The sequence below is a fragment of the Fusarium falciforme genome, chromosome 11 (assembly GCF_026873545.1).
Source record: "Fusarium falciforme chromosome 11, complete sequence".
Taxonomy (NCBI): domain Eukaryota; kingdom Fungi; phylum Ascomycota; class Sordariomycetes; order Hypocreales; family Nectriaceae; genus Fusarium; species Fusarium falciforme.
The window spans coordinates 1,773,189-1,793,106 of record NC_070554.1 but is presented as its reverse complement, the minus strand read 5'-3'; the positions used below and the strand labels follow the sequence as shown (position 1 = coordinate 1,793,106).

The 19,918-nt window shown below is 52.4% G+C and overlaps 6 protein-coding genes across 6 annotated transcripts; 3 read left to right on the top strand and 3 right to left on the bottom strand.

Annotated features, from left to right (window-relative positions):
• Positions 1–18: 18 nt before the first annotated feature.
• On the top strand, positions 19–2,165 carry NCS54_01351900 (Peptidase A1 domain-containing protein; the record flags this gene model as incomplete). The annotated part of the gene is made up of 5 exons (XM_053158708.1): positions 19–439; positions 497–691; positions 740–839; positions 888–1,216; positions 1,270–2,165. The coding sequence occupies 5 exons, from the start codon at positions 19–21 to the stop codon at positions 2,163–2,165; spliced, it is 1,941 nt and encodes a 646-aa protein (XP_053014683.1).
• A 417-nt stretch (positions 2,166–2,582) lies between these two features.
• Positions 2,583–3,287, top strand: NCS54_01351800 (Hypothetical protein; the record flags this gene model as incomplete). The annotated part of the gene is made up of 1 exon (XM_053158707.1): positions 2,583–3,287. One exon carries the CDS (start codon positions 2,583–2,585, stop codon positions 3,285–3,287), a length of 705 nt encoding a protein of 234 aa, XP_053014682.1.
• A 702-nt stretch (positions 3,288–3,989) lies between these two features.
• Positions 3,990–7,070, top strand: NCS54_01351700 (Hypothetical protein; the record flags this gene model as incomplete). Its single annotated transcript, XM_053158706.1, has 1 exon — positions 3,990–7,070. The coding sequence occupies one exon, from the start codon at positions 3,990–3,992 to the stop codon at positions 7,068–7,070; it is 3,081 nt and encodes a 1,026-aa protein (XP_053014681.1).
• Positions 7,071–8,598: 1,528 nt separating this feature from the next.
• Positions 8,599–9,928, bottom strand: NCS54_01351600 (Hypothetical protein; the record flags this gene model as incomplete). Its single annotated transcript, XM_053158705.1, has 5 exons — positions 8,599–8,988; positions 9,037–9,245; positions 9,309–9,447; positions 9,495–9,594; positions 9,651–9,928. 5 exons carry the CDS (start codon positions 9,926–9,928, stop codon positions 8,599–8,601), a joined length of 1,116 nt encoding a protein of 371 aa, XP_053014680.1.
• A 2,160-nt stretch (positions 9,929–12,088) lies between these two features.
• On the bottom strand, positions 12,089–12,586 carry NCS54_01351500 (SMI1-KNR4 domain-containing protein; the record flags this gene model as incomplete). Its single annotated transcript, XM_053158704.1, has 2 exons — positions 12,089–12,391; positions 12,527–12,586. 2 exons carry the CDS (start codon positions 12,584–12,586, stop codon positions 12,089–12,091), a joined length of 363 nt encoding a protein of 120 aa, XP_053014679.1.
• A 536-nt stretch (positions 12,587–13,122) lies between these two features.
• Positions 13,123–13,959, bottom strand: NCS54_01351400 (Hypothetical protein; the record flags this gene model as incomplete). Its single annotated transcript, XM_053158703.1, has 1 exon — positions 13,123–13,959. The coding sequence occupies one exon, from the start codon at positions 13,957–13,959 to the stop codon at positions 13,123–13,125; it is 837 nt and encodes a 278-aa protein (XP_053014678.1).
• Between the last annotated feature and the right edge of the window lie 5,959 nt (positions 13,960–19,918).

Below are 19,918 nucleotides of genomic sequence, written 5' to 3'. Positions count from 1 at the left end.
CTTTTGTTCATTTTCACCATGTTTTTCGCTCTTTTTGCAGGCTTGGTCGCTGCCGCGCAGGCCGCCCAGCACGTACCAGTGCAGGGAGACGGGCTCCTCCGATTTCCGCTCCGCGTGTCCAGCGGTGCTCCCATCGTCAAGGGCGTCACGAAGCGACAGGAGGAGGTTGCGCTGGAAGCCCAGCTGAATGGCAATTTTTACAGCATCGACTTGACGATTGGAACACCAGGCCAGACTGTTACGGTTAATTTCGATACTGGATCTCCGGAGCTTTGGGTGAATCCCGATTGCAGTCAGGCTGACAACCCGGAGTTTTGCGAGTCGTTTGGGCATTTTAATGAGAGCAGTACTTTTACGGATCTTGGGACGCAGGGGACTATCATTTACGGTACTGGAATGGTCAGGTTCAACCGTAGCACTGATTACATTGCAGTCGGCGGTAGGTGTTTTTCGCTTCTGATCTGATACGGCCATCGCTGATGTCCCTTCTCTTTAGCTGCGAGAATCTCGCAACAAATCTTTGGAGTCGCAGACAACAGTTTTGTCACCAATGTTGGTGTCATGGGTGCCAGTCCATGGCTGAGTGGTTGGGAAGGCGACTATCCTTTGGTCCTTGACAACTTGGCCACTCAAGGCTTCATCAACAGCCGAGCTTTTAGTCTTGATATCCGAAGTATTGGTAGTGATAGAGGTATGTTTATAGATGGTAGGTAGAAAACCAAATGCTAACCTTCCCTAGGCTCCGTCATCTTTGGAGGTATTGATACTCGCAAGTTCTCTGGTCAACTTGAGAAGCGTCCCATCATTCCTGGCGACGACTCTCCTGACGGTTATACTCGGTTGGTGTCCCTTCCTTATCATTTTGCTACCATGTCTAATGTTCATAGCTACTGGGTTTATCTTGACGGCCTCACCCTTGTCCAGAACGGCAAGAAGATCCCCATCTTCTCCAAGCCCATCCGACAGGCCGTTATGCTTGATAGCGGTTACACCTTGAGCACCCTCCCTGGTCCTATTGTCCAGGCCATTGTCGACTCTTTCCCTACAGCCAAGACCATCCCCGAGTCTCCTCTGTACTCGGTGGACTGCTCGGTGATGGACATGGCCGGCACCGTCGACTTTCTCTTTGGAGAAACTGTCATCAAGGTTCCGTACGCAGACTTTATCTGGAAGCGCCCGGATGGTGCTTGTAGGCTTGGAGTCTTCCAAGATGATAGTAGGTCTTGTAAACAAACCTTGAGCCCGGCATCATGGCTGACATGTCACCAGACTTCCCCGTCCTAGGAGACACGTTCCTGCGTGCCGCCTACGTGGTTTACGACTGGGATAACCGCAACATTTGGCTTGCCAACAACGAAGACTGCGGATCTAAGCTTGTTGCTATTGGAAAAGGTCCCAATGCTGTGCCCGCACTCACCGGCGAGTGCAACCCCTCTGATGGCAACACTACGACTGTCCCGACCACGTCGGCTCCAACCAACTCAACGGCGGTCCCCTCTACTCTTTCTTCGACGCAATACCGCAACACATCCATGGCTCTCACCACTCCCAACTCATACCTGACGGTGACTTATCCCACGGGACATGCGGGTGTGACCTCGACAGTCACATACAGCGAGGTGCACACAATTACTTCGTGCCCCCCTACTGTGACCAACTGCCCAGTTGGATCAGTCACGACGGAGCTCGTCACATCCTACCATGTCATCAACTGCCCCGGAAATGGTGCCTGCGGCGGCAAGGTAACACGTCCCGTTACTGCCAAGGTCCCTCAGTCAACAGCAACCTACACGATCCACATGCCTACCATGTGCAGATGCCAGACTGGCTGCCCCAAGGATGCTTACAAGACCGAGGCTCAAGTAATCACCGTTAAGCCCGTCAAGGAGAACCCCTATCCCACTCCCATCCATGGGCCTGTTAGCCATCCCCCCAACCACACCTTCACAGGCATTCACCCTGCGAGCACCACCTCCAGCAGCTTCAATCCTGATGGTTGTACAACTTGCCACGCTCAGAATGAGCCCACTGGTGTTCCTGCTACTGATGTCTCTCCCTCTGGTGCGGTTCCCACTGGTGTTGCTCCAGTGACTGCTGGGGCTGTTTCCAAGGTACCTGGCATCTTTGTCGCTGCTATTGGACTTGTGGCAGTTGCAATGCTTTAGTTGCGACATACAAGCAAACACGAGATTAGAAAATAGTATTCCCTTCTCTAAGAAAACGAAATGAATTTCTCATGAAAAGACGTGAAGTTTGAGAAGGTGCTGTAGATCTCTCTGCTGCGAGGGTTGCGTCAAGTGGTCGGGATCAAGCGTTCAGCTGCAGGCAGAAAACAGCCCAAGTGGGCAAATGCACGGCCAAAGGTGCCGTGGCGTGAAAGTGCTGCCTGCGATATGATACAAAACATAGACTTGGACACATCCTTAATGCTGACTAGAGCGGTGGTTGCCTGGATGTGCACGCTTAGATCCAGCCTAGCGCATCATGCAGTTGATGGCCGACAGCGACTATAAGACGACACTTTTAGCACTCTCTTGTAATTTGACACATCAATTACAACTAATCACTCTTGATCTTCAAAAATGACAGACTCGAATCATATCGACTCTTCCTTCACCGTCACTTCTGGCGCCCTTTGTTTCGGCACCTTGAGCAACATGCTCGGAGGTGCCCAAGCCCCCATTCAACCACCACCAACGCCTAGTCCTCGTCCAAGAGGCACGGTCATAGCTCACCAATTTGAGCACAACGTCCCAGCCAAGCCTGGAACCTGGAACGTCTACAAACTTCGCGACATAGATAGCCCGCGCGTGGACGGATGGTTCGCGGCCCATCAAGAGGTTGATCCTCTGCCAGAACTCACCAAGATCCTGCGCGTGGCTGGTTCTCCTTACGAAGAGACCGAAAACACATTCAACAATTATGCGACAAGAGCTAAAAAGGTTTTTCTCGTCAATCGATATGACTGGGGTTACTACGTTGGAGGCAATGTGGTGGAAGAGGTGGAAGACGAGGAGGATGAGCTCGCCGCCAGCAACACCGTTGGCCTTGTCGACTATGCACACGGAAATGCCCTTGTTCAGGAGTGGGCGCGACAAAAGTCCAGAAAGAGGAAGCCCTCTGAGAATGGCGTCTGGATGTATATCCCCGATGCTGAGTACATGTGGGGACGTTTCGGCTTCGACGACGACTACACGGAGGCACGTTCGTTTTTGTACTTTACTCAACGAACCGACTTTAGCAAGACGGTATTTCCGGGTCAAACAGAGCCGTTAAAGGAGAATTAAGCTCGTGTTGCGGGCTTCGGCGTGGCTGGAGGAGAAACGGGACTATCATGGACAGAAGCGCCAGAAGGCACCTTAGGCAGACCCTAAATATCGTTTAAATCTTCCGAGACGGAGTAGCCCGTAAAGCCCCCTCAGCTGAGCGGGCCGTCGCTTACCAGATTGCGCTGGTCTATTGATTCTTGGCGCGATAGCGCAACAGACTATCGAGGGCCACAACGTTCCCGAACGCCTCCAGGGTCCACAGCCCACGGGAATAGAAAATTTCCACAGGGGTTCAGACAGCCTTTCAGAGGGAGCTCATGCTAAATCTAGGCGAGTCTGGACATTTGATGTGTGCCTGCATCGGACGAGGCCTGCATTTGGACTGTTGTCCCCTGTCTAGAGAGGGAATTTGGGGTTCACATGGAGCCGTTCCCGTACATTTTCAAGTCTAGATTGATTAGGGCCCGTAATTAAGGCGTCGGCGACTGGGGTACGGCCAGCTGAACCTCCCTTCTCGAGGTGCCTCGTGAAGCTATCGATATTCTTGCTGGGGCCACAACGTTCTGGCTAGAGACCATCGTGAGTCTATCTCCATCAGACTCGGCCGTAGATCCGCTCTCTCGCTTGGCATGTCCCTTAAAATGAGGGCATGCCCCATCTCTGAGGACCCCCATCGTTGGACGTTTCTCTTAGGAAATTCGCTTCTGACCTTCATCCACGATGCGATCTCTCGTGGCATTGGCGGCTCTCGCCCTCTCGGGCACCGTCAATCTAGCCGCAGCGAGTGTCTGCAGACCTAAAAACCCTACTTCTACGCTGGCATCTACTCTAGCTTCCACCAGCACAGCCACCGGTTCTGAGCCTACTCAGACCGGCGCCCTTCCCAAGGTTCGCAACCTCGCCAGCAACGGTAACATGGGTGAGATCGACCCCGAGGACCCCGAGGCTTTTCCCGACTGGGATGTCGAGGGAGATGGAAAGATCGTTGGAGGCCAGGGTCGTCCAGAACCCGGCAGCAACGAACGAGGCGCCGCCGCCATGAGCGCCTCCAACACTGGCTCCGGAAAGCGAGACATGGGCATCTCTGTCAGTATCTCGCAGACGATCGCCAATCTCGACCTTACGACACCTTATACCATTCGCTTCTACTACCTCGTCGTCACATCGCCTCAGGCCATCAACCTCTGCGAGCTGACAGCCTACCTCGGCGGCACCGTCTTCCACCAGAGCTGGGTCTTCAGCCAAGGCACTGCTATCTCATGGAACGAAGTCCTCAAGTCTGTTCAGCCCGCCCAAGTCAACGCGCCTCTGCGCATCGGAATGAACTGTCTCTTGGGCGGAGGCGCCACCATCCTCGTCGACTCTGTCTTTATTTCGAACCTCGTTACACCCGAGACCATCAACGACTTTGTCATTGACTTTGGCAACTCCGGCACCGGAGAGAACCCTCCTCTCACGCCCCCTGCAGTGGGGCCTACCAGTGCCGTTCCTGGTGAGAGCACTAGCTTTCCTGCCAGTGAAGAGCAGGGCACTTCGACGTGGTTCACGAGTGGTGAGGAGGAGACTGCGACGCCTACATGGTTCACTACTCGTCCTGGAGAGCAAGAGACCTCGTTGTTCACAAGTGGACCTGCAGAACAGGAAACTTCATGGTTCACCAGTGACTTCGAAGAGGCTTCGACTCGGGCCACGAGCGCCCCTGAAGAGACCTCTACGTGGTACACAACTGGTTCCGGAGAGCAAGAGCATTCTACATGGTATACCAGCGGTGTCGAGGAACACTCAACCTGGTACACTAGCGGTGTCGAGGAAGCTTCGACATGGTACACTACTACCCCCGAGCAACAACAAACCTCCGAGCCAGAGTCTCAATTCACTACTGCCTGGACCGAGCCCGGCACCCAGTCATCCTCAGTTCTGCCAGACACTACATCCTCTGCCCCTCCCACCTTCTGCTCCAAGGCCCTCAACGGCGGCTGCTGGTGGAAGCGTCCTTGGAGCGGCGAAGACATGGTCAACTGCGCCAGCCGAGGTTCCTGGCCCGGTCCTGACGGTCAGGGCTGGGAGGTCACCGAACGTCCTGACAACTGGCCCCAACCGTGGAGCCAGCTGTGGTGTCTGGGCTGGTGCTCCCTCACTCCCGGCTGCAAGTCTGTCGCTTACATGCCCGACACTCGAACCTGTCGGTTCTCGAAGTTTGAGGTGCAGGACGCGAGCTTCGTTCACGGGCCTAACCCTAATGTTGATACCCCAGGTGTCTTCTACTGGCATGATCTTTCATGCTTCAACTGCCCCTGCAACGAGGAGGATGAGGTAACATCTGTGCCGGAGGTTGCTAGCACGGCTATCACCCTCGAGCCCGAAACCACCCAGATCGAACCTGAGACCACTACGCAAGCCGAGCTCGAGACTACCACCCAGGCTCAGCCTACTTCGGAGCCTACAGACACTTTCAAGCTCCCCCCTGCTTCCACCTGCCCTAAGGCTCTCAAGGATGGTTGCAAGTGGACCAACCAGGAGATCGGCCATGCCTTCTGCGCCTACCGAGGCACTTGGCCGGCTGATGACGCTGCTGGTTGGGCTGTTTCGCCGCCGGATGACTATCCTATTGCTTGGACTCAGATGTGGTGTGTCGCTTGGTGTTCCCTTGACCCCCGCTGCAAGTCTGCCGCTTGGATGGATGATCGCTCGTGCCGCTTCTCGACCCACGAGGTCCAGGACGCCGACTTTATCATGGCTGCCGATCCTAACGTGGATAACCCCGAGGAGGGCATCTACTACTGGCACGACTTGTCTTGCATGACCTGTGCCTGCCACGATGATCCCACAACTACCACATTTGTCACAACCACAACTCAAGCTTCCCTCCCTGGCGGCGAAGAGGAGACCTGGATCTGGCTCACCCCGACCCCAGAGCCTCCCGTTGAGGAGCAAGCCTGTGAGTGGGACTGGGGCCAGGGTATCTGCTACAGACCCTTTGAGAAGGAACAAGGTCCCTGTGGCGGCTCTCTCAAGATTGTCAACCCCGCGCAGTACACCAAGCTGCCCTATGACTGGGTCCCTCAAGTCTCGGAGCCGGTTCACTGCGCTATCCTTTGCCACACGAACCCCGACTGTGGCGCCTGGGGTTTCGAGTGGAGCATGAACATGAACTGTGTTCTGTCTCTTAATAAGAGAAGTGTGGATGAACTCGAAGTTGTCCCTTCAGGAGCTGAGTGGCGCTGGTATGACCGAGACTGCTGGGTGTGCAAGGACTGCGTTACCTCTTGGGACTGGACCTGGGGATCTCAGCCCTCCACAGCTCTGCCCTCTGAAGCATACACAACGGCATACCCAACAATTACAGAAGAACCAGCGTACACCACCACTACAGCTGAGCCCGCAGAGACAACCTGCCCCACGCTCGATGAGCCCATCAAGCTCTGCCAGCGCACCGGCCACACAGGTAACTGCGAGGGCAAGGTCGACTGGGTCAACCCAACCAACTACTACAAGGCGTCCATGGACCGCTTCCCCGAGCAAAAGGACGCGGTCGACGCCCTCACGTGCGCCGCCATCTGCAAGGCCAACCCAGACTGCCGGGCCTTTGGCTGGTATCCGGATATTGAGTGTGTCATTGCCGTTGACCAGAAGACCATGGACGACCTTGAATGGGGCGTCAGGTCACCTCAGTGGTACCTGTGGTTCAACCTTGATTGCTTTGAGTGCGATGAGACTTGTGTCGCGGGACAGTATGCGTGGAGTCTCGAGACACCTGAGGAGACACACCCGGCTGTGAACCCGACAGTATTCCGGGTGTAATAGGGAGACTTCATAGACATATTTTATTTAATAGACGTACATAAATTCTGCGCTCATTCATTTTCTCAATGTTATTCCTATAGTAATGTGTTCTTTATTATAGTTGAATCCCGGCCCTTGAGGGATAACTGAGCCAGAAGACCCCAGCAGTCAAAGAAACAAAATGGAAACGCCCCCTGTCTCTCGTGCCCTTTTACACCCACAGTCGTAACCGGTAGAATCCATTGCATACGTGCACATTTTTCAGCTTCGGCCATGATGGAAGCTCATGTCCAAGAATGGCCATGGAGCAGCCAGTTTGCTTTCCACTGCAAGGTTTAACCACGATGTCCTGTGTAACCGTTCACGATCCTGTTTTGAACCTCAGGTCAAACGTGTCATTGGGGGTTCTGTTTCGCCTCCATATTCGCGGATGGTAAGCTGCACTATTACCAGGACGCCGACCGACATCAACTTCACAACGAAAAATAGCGAGCCAGCTGCTAGAACCTCAGCATGACCACAACGGGTTTCTTAGTACTTGGACGCCTGTAGCAACCGTTTCCTTCGTTGATTGCAGCATGAGGTAGAGACATGATTTATCTTGACCCTAATCAGCCTTCAGAGGAAACGGCCGTCCAACGTCCAGCCAATCGTTGGGCTCAGTCTCCCATTGGAAACGGCAGGGCTCATCAGTATCTTAAAGTCGTATTCTACGCCTTTGCGACGTATGCACACCTGTATGCAGGCTTCTGCATCACAACATTTATGAACCTCAAGACTGTTCTCGAAGTTATCCTTGCTTCGGCCTCTCTTGGTCACCTTGGTATCCACATCAATCGCTGCCGTTAAAGCATGCAGAGTAGCACTGTGGTTACTATCCATCGTCGGAGGATGAAATCAGAGTCGCCGAGGCTGCCAAGTTGGTCTCGTTGGGCCTCAGGGTAAGAGGCTTTGTTAGACCGAGTCGAACATCCAAGATATTGAGCCAGGAATTACAATCAGTGTGATATTGACGCATATAGAGGGTAAAAATAGTGCAGTATAAGCTGTGGGATATGCGGTAAGTATCTCGAGGAGATTCATCTCTGCTCTCTTCGTATTGTTTCAAGTCGCTTTACACCGCCGCTTTGGTATCCCAGATCATGCTGGGCTCAATAGCCTTGTTTTCTATGCAGAACATATCTTTTCCGATGACGGCAGTGCAGTTAGGGCGGCAAAAGCAGACACTTCTCATCTGAACGAGAGGAGTTTCTCATGTCAACTGTTAAGCTCCGTTTCAGAACCGTGGGGACACGGAAGCCCTGAGACAGCACCGGAGATCTGATTTCGAGAAAGTGAAACCCGGAACGAAGCCATGTGCTCATCATCCTCTCTCGTTCTTTCCCTGCCTACTAGGTAAAGAGCCCATATTATTTACTTAACCTCACTAACGTGAAGCATGGAGGGCATCAGTTTCGTGGCCATTTTGCCAGTATTAGACATTAACTCATTATGTAGATATCTCCAAACTAAAGGTACTCATTCGGCGATCAGTTAATGGAATCCATCATCTCGCCGTGCTCGCTGAAACGGTAAACTCGACCTCTTTGGTGATGCCGTCATGCCGCGAAGGAATAATCTCATCCGAGCTGGCTTCCCCAGCATGTATGAAGATGTTGCGATCATGGACACTCTGGTTCCTGGTACCAGACTTGAGTGACCGTCCGTTATGGCTTCTCCAGCCCGATCCACCTTGATCTCCAAGCATGATGCTTCCAGGCTCAGGTCCTCCCTTATACTTAGTGCTCGTGTTGTTTGATGATAGGAGAGAACCGAATAGGGGCTTGAGTTTCTGTCGCATCCATCCCCATGTGCTTGGCAGGTTGGACGTGACGACAGCGACGAATGACTCTCGGACAGCCCACGAGGATCCTTCTTGAGGTCCAGTGCGGGGGTTCTGGAAGAGTCAGCTTTGGTAGCAGTGCCGAAGATTACCGGGACATACCTTGAGAATAAGAATGCATCGTAACAGACCAGCGACCATGACAAAGATGCCACCAGAGAAGAGTACCACAAGGCCATACTTTTTAACCGTCGGAATGCGGGCACCCCATAGCATGGGAAGTGGAATGAGAAGGAGATACGTGTCGGTGACGATGTTGAGAACGACTATGATGAAGATGTAAAGCTTTGAAGATGCAGCTTGGCAGAGGTCTAAAGTTGGTCAGCATGTATGGCCTTGGTAAAGGAACTCGGAACAAAGAGAATGTGACATACTTCCTGGGTCAGGATTGATCTGCCAAAAGCGGTGGAACGGATGGCAGCTGAACAAAATGCAACAGATGATGACGATATAGGTCGTGATGATCATGCCAAAGCCAATGTGGATGCGGATTTTGTAATTGGCAAGACCAGACTGAGGCCATTAGCGCTGTAGCGTATTCCACACACAAGTAAACCTACCGTAAGTCGAAAGTAGAATGCGCACAGCGCACTCTTGATGACCCATAGAACAGTCGCGTACATGGCCCAACCGGCGACCTGGATCTTGGATCCGCCAACCCTACAATAAGCTTGTGTTAACCGGGCCCTCCCGCACGAATCAAGGGCCACACTAACCTCCACGCGTATTCCTCGCTGTCGGGGGATAGAGACGCTCGCTCCTCGTCCGTCATGGCACTGTTGGTGTATCCGTGGTACTTTGCGCTGACCGTATACGCGAGGGCCGTCTCGATAGAGTAGGGTATAATCGCCAGCAGCATCAGGTAATCGTCGGCCTCGAAGTTGCGGATGCCCACTTGTCGGATACGGGCGTATGTGCGGAGGATAATGACCATGATACCCACCGAGAGGAGGGTAAAGGCCTCGGCGGCAAACGACGTAATGTCTCTAGCCATGGCGGGAAACGGTGATGCTGAAAATCGCAGAATCGGGGACGAGAGAGCACGCGCAGGACGCATGGGAGCGGCCTCTTTAACATCAACACCAACGCATGCTTACGGTCGCCACCTCCAGGGCTCATCCAGGCACGCGTCGACATGGACCATCTTGGCTGCCCCCGCAAGAGTCCACCGTCGCTGAGACGCCAATCGTGGTTCCGAGGCCAAGTCTTCACGGCAATGATGCACGGCAGGATGTGAGACGGCATGGGATGAACCCCTGCCAGCCAACGGGAATTACCAAAAGCCGCCGGGCCTCCCTATTCCCAGCGAGAGGGAGATCGACATTGCGCTAACCCGCTATCTGCAAGGCACGAGTCATTCGTCGTCAGAGCGTTCCATGCTAAATCCCTGCTGACGGCCTCAAGAAAAACGTGGCCGCGAGTAAGTAGTGTTTCTTCTCCATGCTGTCTAACCAACAGATTCCCTGCCGTGCCAATGGGAATGGCTCCTCCTGGCATGTCATTGGAGGTCGGAAACACGCCACCTGGAAGCACGGTTGTTGCCGACCCGGATGTAGCATCGAGCGCGAACTTGGGTAGAGCCTTTGACATAAGAGCCTCATCAGAAGCCACGGCAGTGTCGCTCAGAGATGGCCAGCGAATCTCGGCAGACTTTTTCCACCGTAGCGAGGACTTTGCCGGGCGGATCTGTTCCGCCGAGTAGCTAAAACTCAGGGGGGCATCTCTTGTGTGGAATGAGAGAATCTCCATGGCTGGCCCTGGCAGAGCACGCTTCACCTGTGGCGTGATGGATCCCCATCATCCACTCTGCACTCTTTTGTTCATCTCCATCCATGGTTCAGGGGCTTTTCTTTCCTCAGGCTCACGTTTCGGTCGACATCCGAGTCGTGTTTTTGTCATGGTGTGCTCAGCAGGACAAAACAGAGAAAGCCCCACCCCCGCGAACCCCATAGTTATGCGCTGGATATGTCACTTGGGAGATCGCTAGGTTTTTTGCTTTTGTTTCCAGAGAGCCAAGGATCTAGCTAGTCGTTAGTCTGAGAGGCTACGCCGTATTCACCGCAGCGGCATCCGTGCAGAGTCCCGCCAGTCCTATCTCGCGATCAGGCTTCAATCGGATTCTCTGGAGCCGTGGCGGATGAAGCATCCGAGGCGTCGGATCATGCACTAGTGGTAGGTAGCCCTACCTATTCCAAGGGGCTCTAGGACACAATGATGTTAGGTCATTGTGGTGTTCCACCCACGCGGATACTTGTTACCCGCTGAGGAGCCGCATCCGCAGTGTCGATCAGCACCCTGAAGAATGTCAACAGGGGTCTTGCAGCTTCCGAGGTACAATTTGTAAGCCTTTATATCTGGACTGTAGGTCCATTGAGCGCTACTTCAGATTCTCGACGTGTAAACACTGCGTTTGGGGCCCAAGCTCGTCCTCATTGTTACGGCTTGTTAGAGATTTGTCGCCATCGTAGAGTCGGAACACAGCCGCACCACGCAATGAGGACTCAGTCAAGTTCAGGTGTCCTCCACTATATTTTTTAATCTCGCACAGTTCTAGTACATGCCCGGTAAGGTTAAGTTGGCTTACCCTAAGCTCTTAGTAGTGAAACTTAGTACGCGAAAGTGTCGCGCTTCGCTGTACGCGATCGAAGGCCATTAAACAGGACCAGGTAGTTCGAAATGCACTGGAGTGTCAACCTGAATTAAAGTGAAACAAATTAATACGAAACTACTATTTTGCACAGCTCGTCACAGAATCTTCACATCTTGGTTGTTGGCTCCGTGTCTCAAAGTTCCACCAATGTCCGAGGAGGCTACCCTGCACCTAGCGGCCCCGTAGAACGAACAGTGACTCAGGAACTTCGTTTCCCATCTCCTGATACTAACCCCTGCCATTCAATTTTGTGTTGCATTCTAAAGCCTCCAGAAGCTCCTTCATCGACATCTTTTCAGTAACATACGGCTTACGGCCATTCTTTACTCGTTCGGTAAACATCGCAACAGCTTCTTTGCTGAGGGCTTCAATTTTCCCTATATCGACAGGAATCTTACGAGCCAAGGCCCCAGTAGCGAGAAGCCACCAGTTTTCCCGACGTTAGGTGAGATACTCTATCGCCCGGTTCGTATGCAATCTCGAGGAGATAAGGCCAAGGGCTTTCTAAACGTTTGGGTCTGCCTCAATCTCCTCAGTCGAAGACGTATTCTTTAATGCCACTCGAACAGCGAGTGCTAATGCGGCAGCGAGTACTTCGCTCCATTCCATAGAGGCGCCTCCTATGCTAGCATCGCATCCCTTGGCTATCATGAGGAGGACTCCCAATTCCGACGGGTCATCCTCCTCGGCGTCGCTGTCATTTCCATCATCCATATTAAACGCTTCGTCGACCTTAGCTAGCTCCTCTTCTGTCCTTTCCTCTGCAGGAATTTCGTCTAGCCACTGGTCCACTTCCACGAAGGCAAACTTTAGGGGGCAGATTTATTGAAGCAGCCACTCCGAGGAATATTGAGACAGAAGGAGTGATATCAGTGTTTTGGCAGTTTCGATCTGGCCTAGGATAGCGAATTCTTTTGCCATTTCGTGCATTGAGCGGTACACCCATCCCAGATCTGGGTCTGTCAGGATGGCGTCGGGGTCGTATTTCTTCAGCGAGGCCATGGCTGCTGGTAACAGGTGCGGATGATGATCGAGCCCAGAGGATGAGGAAGAGAAGCGGATCAAATACTCTTGTTCAGCACGATATCACACTAGCTGTCCTTGAAGACCGGTAGAAAATAGCGTGAACACCTTGCCGACGCCCGCGAGGTTTCATTCATGCCGCTGGTGCTTACTTGGAGGATCAGCACAATGGATCATGACACTTTGCTAAGCACTGCTTCACGATGCCGTTTGAGGTAGCGCCGATCTGTTCAGAAATCCTTGACAGCGTCAGTCCAGGGTAGGCGCATGTGGCTCGAGAAGATCGAATGATATCAAAAAAGGAAATAGGCCTGTAGGGCATTTCAAGGCTTCAACTACCTCTGGCAATAGAGCGACGATTCAGAGTAACACATCGATTTCTCCACTCTATTTATTCAAAGATGTTGTGACTTCCTGCTCCAAATTCGGACTCTTGAACCATCGCCTTGAAAGTCCAGTTCCACCCCGAATGATTGGCGGTTTTGTGAGGGGACCACATGTGATACTGCACACTTCTACGCCCAGGCATCGAACTCGGGGTTGAGTCTACCTGGACACCAAGCCTCGCAACAGCAGAAGGTCCTCGATTGGTCCAAGTACCACCCAAAGTTCCAAGCATCCCTGTTCTTGTTCCGAACTGCCATCTCAGCCTTACCCCAGTCCTTGTCATTCAGGGCGTTCCGCAAGTTCTCGGGGATCCAGTCCCAGTTGATGAGGCCGGCACCGATACCCCAGCGCCAGCTCTTCCAGTGGTTCTCCGGTGGCTCATCGTTGCCGTTGGCATAGCGGAATGCATGAGTGAAACCGCCGTCTTTGTGGTACACAATCTTCGCATGAGTACTTCCCTCAAAGCGTGGCTTGGGATCCTGGTAGGTGAACCGAATATCCCAGTCTCCATGCGCGGAGGCAGAGACAAACTTGAGCTGTCCGTTCTGGACCCAGACGACAATGTGTTCCCAGTCATGGCGATGACCGCCTGTTCCAAAGTCCGACTCAAAGTAGTAGTCGTACATGTGCGCACACCATCCGTTGTTGCATTTGCTACGAACGTAGACATTTGTGTTGGTGAGTCTGACCTCCTTTCGACAGTTGCTGAGGATTTCGCCCTGACCCTTCCCAGGGTCCTGACCTGCGTTGAGCTGGCCGCTGGGGGAAACGGCCACTGTGTTGTAACAGCTGTCCGTGTCGTAATCGAGGGCAGGCGACCATTTCTCCTGCTCAGCGGTGGCGCCGACCTTCAGTGGTGAGAGGAGGTCCCTCGCCTCGAGAGAGACGGGATTGGCAGAGACAAAAGAGGCCGGGAGGCCAGAAGCGACCGCCGCAATCGCGGCAAATGTCTTTAACCACGCCATGCCAACTCTGGACGAGTGTCTGGCTGGAGAGGAGAAGGTGGTTGAGATGGGGATGGGAGCGATATGGCCTGCCACGGTCAACGGAATGCTGGCCCTTTTATCCTTGCGAAAGGTGAGCCCCACTGGATACAGCCCGGACTCCATGTTCACAGCGCTTAATCAACTCGCCATGGGTTTGAGCCTTGGGGGGATAATTTTCGGGGCTCTAGTCACCAATCACTTTGCACCTCCGGCGGTCTTACTCAGCCCTTGTTGCAGCTGAAAACATATCGTCAGATTTCCGTTGGCGTTGTTCAGGCTCTGATTGGTCCTTCACGTCCAATGCAACACTGCTTGTGATTCCAGATTGTCTCTAATCTACATATCCCGCCCGAAGGAGAGTCCAGCTCCGAAGCTCGGCTTGCATGATGGGACCTTTTGTGCGCATAATATTGAGTGAGACCCATTCAGTCACGCTGTCTGAGATAATTTCGCAAATGAGGCCCTGAGGTGCATTGCTGCCCTTGTGGTAGCACGGCATCCCCTGTCAGCCACATGCACGACCTTGCCCTGGAGGCTGGTCACCACAAGAAAAGAAAAAAAAAATACCTCATAGGCTCGCAAAGGATAGGAGACGTGAGTCCTGGTCTCCCTGTTGGTGGAACATTAGACGAGCACGAGGTTTGTGTTAACCCATCTGAGACTTTGACCGATACGATTTAAGATTATGGATAACGCAGTTAGAAATAGGTAACTTTATGTACCACACTAAGTGCGGGAGACCCACTACCGTAGCCAGGGGTGTCACCCACTGATTTGGAATCTTGAATAATGAGTATTCCGTGGGCATGAAGCGACTCTATAGGTTATCACATTGGAGTAGTGTCATAGCGTATGATTAAGTATAGATATCGCAAATCAGTATTGATGCTGAAGACAATCATAACATGTGAATGGCTGGAACATGTTGGGCGGACATGGTCACATTGCATCCCAGGCGTTCTAGACAATCAATCCTGCAAAGTCGGGATTGCGGGGCCTCTGCATCCGCCCTGCGGCGGCCGCCCTGGCCTCGTCGATCTAGATCTCGTAGGTGGGCCAGGATGTGCATAAGCGTCGACTTAATGAGGAAGGACGCAAAATATCGCCCGGGGTAGGTAGGCATGCTTGCCGAGGCTGAAGAGCAGGTTGTCGGCGGTGAGCTCGCCAAAGGCGAACTGGTTTTCCATGTTTGGTTGCAGGCCCGCCCGAGCCTAGCTGAAGGCGCCGAGCCAAGTTGCGTTCGGAAGGAACTCCGGACCGACGTGGCGGTCGTCCGTAATCTCCTAGAGAAGACGGTCCTAGATCTCTAGATAGCAACAAGTCGAAAACCCACTCCGACAGTGCGACAGTTGGCGGATGGGCTGAGGTAACATTGAGGCTCACCACCCGCCAATGAAGGAGTTCCGGGACGAGACATACATGTTTCCGACCCTACCATGATTTACGCCGAAAGGCACTGGAACCCAGTTACTATGGACAAAATCTACCTCCAAGGCCACAGCATATCGCGTGTCTGGAGCGCTCACCGAAAGGGCAGCTTGGGACTTTATCTCCGCGGAGAAGCCCTCCTTCGATCCAGTGACCGTCTGCCCTGCTTTGCTCTTTGGCGCAATCGTACGCCAGCTCGCAAACTTGGACACTATAAGTACTTCAAACGAGGGAGTCCTTCAGCCTTTTCGTGGGGAATGGAAAGAGAAGTACGGCGATACTGGCACAGCGCCTTTAGGTTGATGTCCGGGACCAGCTGCTGCCCATATTCTGGCTATTGAGAAGCCAATATTGGTGGACAGCGACTCCTAGCCACAACTGGATGGTTTTCCAACGCGGAGATTGCGGGTATTATCTGCAACAACTTCCCAGAATATACCTATAGGTTGCCTGGCCCAGATGTCCAAGGTGGTGACCTGCCAGCTGAGGACCCGAGAATTTGACAATTCTATCACTAACTAACTACTGGGAATAGAGTGGAAGCCCTTGAAAGAGAGTATTGTGGGCGGGGTTAAAGAGTTGAAGACGCTGGGATTGTAGGTTGGAAAAGAGTGTCAGTGCGGGGAGACCACCTAATACAGCATATCATCAAGTGTCTTTTATCAAAGTTGCCAACCGCCTACTCTTGGCTAGCGCTCGCATACCTGCGTAAACTTGTTAAACCCCCCCATGCAGTTCACCTCCCAAGATCCTATGCCACGCTTCGAGGGTACCCTGCTTGTACCGTCTATGTTTGATACTCAGTAAATCCCTCATAATTCATACAACAACCTGCTCATGCTTTATTCATGATAGAATAAAGAGTGGTTTGCTAATTTAGCCCTTAATCTATCTGCCTAAGTATGCTTAACTTGTCTCAACACACGCCTGAAGGCTCTACCCCTACCGGCATTCTCCCACGGCAGCACTGGGTTCAGCAAGTTAGCTTTCCGAACAAAGCCGCAACGGCTCGTACTAATCGTACGACAAATAGGGACAACCGCAGGATGACAAGATCGACACTAACTCGGCACTCAGTGACAGCAATGGATCGTGAAACGCTTCGTAGGTCATGCTGCATCCACAATTACAAAGAACGCTGTTGCTTTTACACATCCTTGATATCAGCTACCCGATATCAACACAGTCGATGCTCACTAACATACCCAGCTATTGCACCGCTTTGACTTTGATCTCATCAACCTGACCAGTCCATAGAAGGTTTTCAGCGTGATGGGCATCTTTGCCATATCGGACATGTGGGTGGAGGTTAGGGATCGGTTCCATGCTGATTAACTACTATCAAAAGCGAGACTTATTTATAGCTATTGTTGAAAGAATACCTATTCTTCCTGCTGTTCCTTAAAGGCGGTTGGAAGAAAACGAACCGTGTGTCTGAGGTGTACGCAGGACTCTTCCACCTAACGTCAACGCACTGCCAGCTCGACCCAGATGTTATGTGTGAGAGCCATTCCGTGGATATTGGCTGGCGTAACCCACGGAATAAGGAAGACAGTCTCACCGAGATACTGATGGCATGAGATTGGTTCAACGTTTTTGCACTTTCTGTTGGAACTTGTGTTGGCAGTGCACTCGCGAGCTTGGCTCTACTAGCTTCGACTTGGGCCGAAGCACCGTGAAGATTTATGAACAGGTTTAACATGTTTTGGTCCAGCATGCTTTTCTACTCCACCTATATGCTCGATATCAGCCACTATAGTAGGTCCAACCAGGCCCTCCAATGTAACTAAATCCTTGGCCATCGCTTCCGCCATAGTGTCCCATTCTTGTACTCCAAGTGTGAGCACCACCGTTGCCGCCGCCGCCTCCTCCACCACCTGGACGAGCCATTGCCTGCATTCTCAGATTCCCCAGCGTAATCGGGTTCCCTTCCATGCCATAACTACCATCGGCATTAAGCCACCACCTCCCCTGCCTCACCCATACTCCCATCGCCTGTAAACCCACCACGTCCATGGTGTGTATCTCGCGCCCATTGATGAAGACTCCCGTGCATGTGTTTCCAGAGGCATGCGGATGAAGTTCCCCATTACCGAGAGCCAGCCCCGCGACCATAAACCCGGTGCATGGCCCGCCAACCGAGCCGTAACCTCCACTGCGACGATCATACCTATTTTGAATGCAGAGATTACCAGTTGGTCATAAATATGAGGGCTATTGGAACTTGCCAGTAGTTTCCAGGAATCACAGCTCCTAAAACTCCTTGGAGCGTGAGCAGATCTGCTTGCCCGAGCTCCACGCCATTGACAATGACACTACTTGTTGCGTACGAGGTGGCAGGTGGAGAGGCTACGGGTCCACCATTGAGGACGTTCTGTGCAACCTGTCCAAGCGCAGAACGCCACGAGAAACGCCGGGGAGACGTGGCTGCAGGTTCTGGGTATTGATTTCCCCGTTCATAGGGCGTATAGGAGCTCGGAGGAGGGGGAGCAGGCTGCGGGAATTGGGGTGGCTGCGAGTACTGAGGCGGCTGCGAATATTGGGGTTGTGAGAACTGCGGTGTGAACGTGTTTGGACGCGGAGGGAGAGGCGGCGCGCTCTCGTCAATCTCATCGTTTCCAGGCCCTCTTGGGGACCTTGACCCAAACTGTGAGCTGTACGGATCTCGCATCGATGACAGGTCTGGTCATAATTTCTTGACCCCTAGGGGCTACAATTCGACTGACATGGATGAGCCCGAGAGGAGAAAGGGTTCTTTTTATACTGTCATGTGGTTCAGTCCATTTGGAAACGCCACTACTCTTATTGGCCCACCGACTTGACAAGTCCTACGCCGCTTGGGAAGTCCTATTGACACGCAATCACCCTGACATCATCACGGCAAGTCTCGCGTGCCCTGGGCTGTGTTAGGCCCACACGATAGGGGCTAGACTCACCCAGGCTAAATCCCGACATCACACTGACGGCACGGTCCCGGCTTTGGTGGTCACGTGTCACTGTTACCACTCTCCGCGATGTAATCCACCATTCAATCCGCCTATGCTGAGATTGAACTGTAAAAAACAGGCCATGGTCCCAGCTTGTTTGTCGCTCTCCGTTTCATACACCTCGAGATGCCCTGTTGCCAGACCTCGCTTTTTGGGCTGATCCTGGGATGAGCAATAGGGTAGAATGCGCTGAAACCCGATCACATCCGGCTTCCAAACGAGACACTTCTTTAATTTGCCAGACATGTTAGATCATTTTGATAATTATTGAATGACCTATGAGGATATGAAACAGGGGAGTATCGGTGCGGACAACTACCTTCGAAATGGTGACAGGGTCCCAAGGCCGGAGGATGGACAACTACTAGCTTCAAGTTGGCCTGAATACTCACACGAGCCATATATCACCAAGGCTTTCATTCTGTAGATATTTGCATGTTATAAAACAGAATACCTAGAGAATTCCTCAAGGGGCTCTTTTAAATCCACATTCCTCACATTCCCCGACGTCAGACTCCACTCGCTTACTTGCCTCGTATTTCCACGTTGAGAGTCATGCATCACGTCTGGGTACGACTCCATACGAAGACAACAATAGAGATGTTGAAGATGTTGAACACGAGAATCACACCGAAGAGCCGAGGACAGTCCATATTGGCATCCACTGCCACCAAATCGATATGATTCGTAACGGCCCGGTGCCGGCAGCGTATTTGACGAGCACTGAGGTGTTGGTATAGAAGAATTTACCGAACCACCTATTCTGTACGATATTGCTAGTTCAGGAGACTGAGTGGTCCGTGGGTATGGCTACTTAGTTACGCTTTGGGTATCTTAGCACATTCTTTTGAAATATCACGGAGGCGACCTCAAGCTCTGTGCTTGATGGAGTGAGGATACTAAAAGATAACCAAGCGATTTTTTTTAACTAGCCTCAGTTAAGCAGTAGTTCACTAGTTATAACCTGATGCAGTTAGAGTTTTGAGTTCTCAAAAGGAAGCTTAGAAGACGCCATACCTAATTAATCACTCATTTCCACAGCGTGTAAATAGTTTATTCAACTACTACCGATAAAGTTGTGGAGGCCAAGCCAGTAGACCTCAATAGCCTGCTGTATCTCCTTGCACCAACGCGGCCTTGGATTGGTGCACAACCAGGTGAATTAGTTAGGTCAGCTCGGATGAACTCAACAGCGATGGATGTCCGTCTGTGGGGGTGTCAGGTGACCGTTGACATGTTCGGCATTGCCCTATTATGGGACAACTTGCCCAGAATGGTAACGACGGGTAGGACCTGAGCCCATCCTAACGATTTTGCCAACTCCTTGGTGACCCATTCCATCAACTGGCCATCGGTCACATAGTTATTCCAATAGTCCTCAACCTGCCCTACTACCTAACTGCTAGTTGATCCTTCAAGGGCAAGTCGATTCCACGATGATAAAGAATACAGGTCATTCGAACACAACTCGTGTGTTCCTCGCCGCGACTCCCGATGTATTCGAGGCACGGCCACAATAGTAG